The sequence below is a fragment of the Plasmodium reichenowi genome, chromosome 9, assembly GCF_001601855.1.
Source record: "Plasmodium reichenowi strain SY57 chromosome 9, whole genome shotgun sequence".
In the NCBI taxonomy this organism is placed as follows: Eukaryota; Apicomplexa; class Aconoidasida; order Haemosporida; family Plasmodiidae; genus Plasmodium; species Plasmodium reichenowi.
The window spans coordinates 589,411-590,607 of NC_033654.1; the positions used below are offsets into that span (position 1 = coordinate 589,411).

At 14.5% G+C, this 1,197-nt stretch overlaps 1 protein-coding gene across 1 annotated transcript in view; it reads right to left on the bottom strand.

The window, feature by feature from the left end:
* The window catches only part of PRSY57_0913700 (hypothetical protein), a gene marked incomplete at both ends in the record, with an annotated part of 1,331 nt that extends 1,035 nt beyond the window's left edge, over positions 1-296 (bottom strand). Inside the window, one exon of the mRNA XM_020114790.1 lies at positions 197-296. Within this exon, the coding sequence (XP_019970490.1) occupies positions 197-296 (100 nt within the window). The remainder of the gene's footprint in view (positions 1-196) is intronic.
* Positions 297-1,197: the final 901 nt, after the last annotated feature.

Sequence of the window (1,197 nt, forward strand, 5' to 3'; positions counted from 1 at the left end):
AAAAAAAAAAAAAAAAAAAAGAAAAAGCTATTCACCTGTACACGTTCATACTTTTTTAATATGCTTTTTTCTTTTTATTTTTTGTTTTTTTTTAAATTACATATAAAAAAAATAGATATTTCAATAATAAGTATTTATTTTTATAAAATTATATATTTATATATATCATATTTTTTCTTCTTATTATTGTATATACCTGGATGTGATATAAATGTAGTTTTATTTTGACGCACACCAAAGGATACTAAAACATCGCACACTTTATTAGATAAATTCCTAACACTTTTAAATATCATTTTGTATATCAAATAAAATGGTAATTAAAAAAATAAAAACATAAAAAAAAGATTAACGTAATAAATATTAATAATTAACAAGAAATATAAATAGCTATACATATATTTCTTATATGATTTAAATATTCAAATATTCTATATAACTATCTATTTTTATTCTGAATATGTGAATAATTTTCTATTCATTTAAAAAATGTATATGTGAAGTATCCTTCACGTCTTAAAAAAAAAATTAAAAAAAAAAAAAGGAAAATAAAGAAATTAAGAAAATATTTCATTTTTATGTATTAGGACATTATCACTTTATAAAACATATATCCTTTTTTTTTCTTTCATAAATAAGAGAGTGAATATATATATATATATATAATATATAATTTATGTTTAATTCAATATTAAAATGGATATTTATTAAATTTATATATGAAAAATTCCTTTACACATTTAAATTGGTAAAAAGTATTAATTATTAATTCTATAAAATTTGAAAAAAAGAATATATATATAAAATATATGTCACTAAAAAAAAATCATTTCGTGAATAAATAAATAAATAAATATATATATATATATATATATATATATATATATATAAAGTATAATTATATTTGAAAGATTTTTTTATGAAATATTTTAAAAAATAAAGTTGCATACATTATCATCAGTACTATTTAATTTAAGTATGTATTAAGTATTTGTATGGATCTATTCAGAGTCTTTTATATTTTTATATTATATATTATATATATTCATATTATAATTTTATTATTATTTTAATATTTTTTTTTTTTTTTGTGCAAAATGTTAACAGTATTATTTTGCTTCATTTTATTTATTTTGTTAATTACTTTATTAATTTTATTTTTCATTCCACTTTTAGGATATTTCCATTTTTTTTTTT